Source organism: Pterocles gutturalis, unplaced genomic scaffold, assembly GCF_000699245.1.
Source record: "Pterocles gutturalis isolate BGI_N339 unplaced genomic scaffold, ASM69924v1 scaffold42646, whole genome shotgun sequence".
Taxonomy (NCBI): Eukaryota; Metazoa; Chordata; class Aves; order Pterocliformes; family Pteroclidae; genus Pterocles; species Pterocles gutturalis.
The window spans coordinates 54,588-57,814 of NW_010104482.1; the positions used below are offsets into that span (position 1 = coordinate 54,588).

The 3,227-nt window shown below is 43.2% G+C and overlaps 1 protein-coding gene across 1 annotated transcript; it reads left to right on the forward strand.

Moving 5' to 3' along the window:
• The first annotated feature begins 459 nt into the window (after positions 1-459).
• On the forward strand, positions 460-3,150 carry LOC104471667 (complement C1q and tumor necrosis factor-related protein 9A-like). Its single transcript, XM_010087080.1, is given in 4 exon segments — positions 460-625; positions 962-1,024; positions 2,344-2,753; positions 2,755-3,150. Coding segments are annotated over 4 exon segments (1,035 nt in total).
• Positions 3,151-3,227: the final 77 nt, after the last annotated feature.

The window sequence follows — 3,227 nt, forward strand, 5'->3', positions numbered from 1 at the left end:
ATGAAATGGCCCCTCTTTGGTCACTGTTCTGGCTAGAGGAGTTTACAAAGAGATTTCTGAACAAGAATGCCTGTATGTTATGTAACCAAGAGTCACTTATTTCCACAAGTCATACTGTGTAAGGAAATATGAAACAGAACTTGATGCGCCAAATCACAAGGAATTAAGAAATATTTTAAACTGTATAAAGCTGAGTTAATGTTTCAAATGTATAATGACACTATGGCTGATGTTCCCATTAAATTATTGTTTGAAATAGCACTCAATAGTCTCCAGGACTGTACTGAATGCTACATAGAGACCTATAAATAAAACAAACCAAAACAATAGACATGGTGAAAACCAATTTTGTTTTTTTCCTCCCTCCCCCACCCTGCATCCCCTTCTAAGGAAGACTTAGGCAGATGTACTTTTGCTTTCTTAAATCTTTCAGACAAAATCATATAACCTATCTAAAGAATGAAAACCTGGATTATAGTGCTGGCTATTGTAGTCAGCACAGCAGAAACACAAAAACAGGACATCTGTACCCAAGGGTATCCTGGCATCCCTGGCAATCCTGGGCACAATGGCATCCCTGGTCGTGATGGACGTGATGGTTCAAAAGGCGACAAGGGAGATACAGGTACTATGTTCAGAATAAATTATTTCATGTATCAAATGCAATGCCGTTAGCTCCCAAAGTTGTCTGTAGTCACTCTGCATTAACGGGATTATTCTGCCTAGCCTTCAGAGAACATCTCAGACATTTGTCATTTACTTGTTTGAAGAAGGAAATATAAAGAAAGACCTAATAATGAAAGCAAGATAGCTAATACTATGGAGACATCAGGCCCATGGGATAAAAACAAAAGCAGAAAGACTATTTATTCTGGGAATATTTTCATGTCTATCTGAAAATATAAAAAGTTTTCTGGTAATTAATTATTTAATGAAAATCTGATCTTCTCTTCTGTACTAGGTGAAGCAGGGCTTCCTGGCAGTCCAGGAAAAGATGGTGCAAATGGAGAGAAAGGTGAACGAGGTCAGAAAAGAAGCATTTCAATTTATTATTTGTCTATCAACTGCTGCCCTTGTGTTTGTGAGCATTGGACCTGCTACACATTCTAGCTGTAGCAAAACTACCACAAAGGTTAAAAAACCTTTTTCCAGAAGTAGTAGAGGCTGCACACATATGCTGACAATACAAGAGGAATTTGCCACCTCCAATCATTTTGCTGCCTCTGATTCCCTAAAGCTTGTTCCCTCAGCCTGTTATCCTACCTTTCCCATCTCTGATCCTTTTGTCAGCTGCTGAGGAAGACATTGCATCTGCAGCTACCTCAGGAAAGCGAGGCTCCTGTAGCTATGTAGCAACTTCAGGGAAAAGGACTTTCAAAGAAATTGTAGAAGACACAAGTTATACACCTAAAATACAGGTAGATCCTATATACTTCAACTGTTTAGCCAACCTGTGCATATACAGCATGTCTCCTGTGTCTGACGGATGTACATGTGCAGAGTGACTTGTGCACAAAAGCGGGGAGTCAGCCATTGTGCACACGGCATCACATGATTCTACACAAATTCAGTAACTCTGAGATGCTGGACTTGTGCATCCTTACAGTAATAGTACACAGACAATGTATATATCCAACAGCATGGAAGCCTGCCAAAGACAGTGTCCAGGTTCTCCAGAATTCTGAAGCTGGCCCTGAGAAATAACGTGCCCTTCACATCATGAGACCTTCCCCTTCAAACCCTTGAGCAGCAATCAGCAGATTTTTCACAGGCTTTGAGCTTTAGTTCAAGTGTGGATGAAGGATAAACTGAGCATGTGGTAGCAAGCAACAAGGAGAAAAAAACCTTTAGCTGCACTACAGTAGCAATCTAGGTAACTCAAGCAAAGCCCCATCACGTAGAAATTGTAGAAACAAATCCGGTAAGTTTTGGGTGTTGTCCAAGTAGAACCTTCCTCTGATTAAATTGTGAACCATGTCCTCCACTTTGTATACCAAAGGTTGAAAACAAGTGTCTGAACAGATACTGCTTGTGCTTCAGATGATCTGAGCTGCCAGTGCTACCTGTCAGCCTGTAGACAAATCACAAAATCACACTTTTTTTCTTTGAGCTTATTCTTGCTGCTCTCAGCCAGGGCAGCCAATTTCTAATTCACTAGCAGATTCTTCTGATGTTATGCTAATCCTGCACTTAAATGTATGAGATACTGTGTGTACAGCAAGCACAGCATGTACAGTGGTGACACACACCAGTCTTTGTGCTGGAACTCATGTTGTGCCTCACTAATCCAGTGGAAGGTCACAAGAAAGTGCATTTTTTCTTTTCCATTTTTTTTCCATTTAGGAGCCAATGGGACTGTTGAAGAGAAGGGGAACAAAGGAGATAAAGGAGAAAGAGGACGACCTGGGAAACTGGGACCAAAAGGAATAATAGGGTCAGTGGGTTACAAAGGTCAGAAGGGAGAGCTGGGACTGCAAGGACAAAAGGGGTTAAAAGGAGACATTGGGCCCATAGGTCCAAAAGGAACAAAGGGTGAAATTGGCCATCCTGGAAAAGCTGGTTTCCCAGGGCCAATTGGCCCAACTGGTAATCCAGGTCCTAAAGGTAATACTGGAGATATGGGGCCACAGGGTAATCCAGGAGTTCAGGGAGAAAGAGGCTTGAAAGGAGAGAGAGGAGATAAGGGGAACGTAGGTGCTCCTGCAGTCCTGCCAAGGAGTGCTTTCAGTGTGGGCCTTACAATTGCCACCAAATTTCCCCCCCCCGAATCGCCCTATCAAGTTTGACAAGGTGCTGTATAATGGTCTAAATGACTACAACCCAGCTACTGGCAAATTCACCTGCAAATACCCTGGTGTTTACTATTTCACCTACCACATCACTGTCTACTCAAGGAATGTCAGAGTAGCTCTAGTTAAAAACGGCATCAAGATGCTGCACACGGTGGACAGGTACCAGAGCGGAGAGGACCAGGCGTCAGGAGCTGCCATCCTCGAGCTACAGGGAGGAGATGAGGTGTGGCTGCAGGCTCACCAAGGAGAGACTTTCAATGGGCTGTTTGCAGATGCTGATGATGATACCACCTTCACCGGGTTTCTCCTGTTCAGCACCTCTGACCCGCTGGAGTTGCTGCCATTGCCCGCCGCATAACTCCGTGTGATCCGTGGATGCTGTGTGTCTCAGTTCTTCAGTCATATTGTGTACAGAATCATAGAATGGCCTGGGTT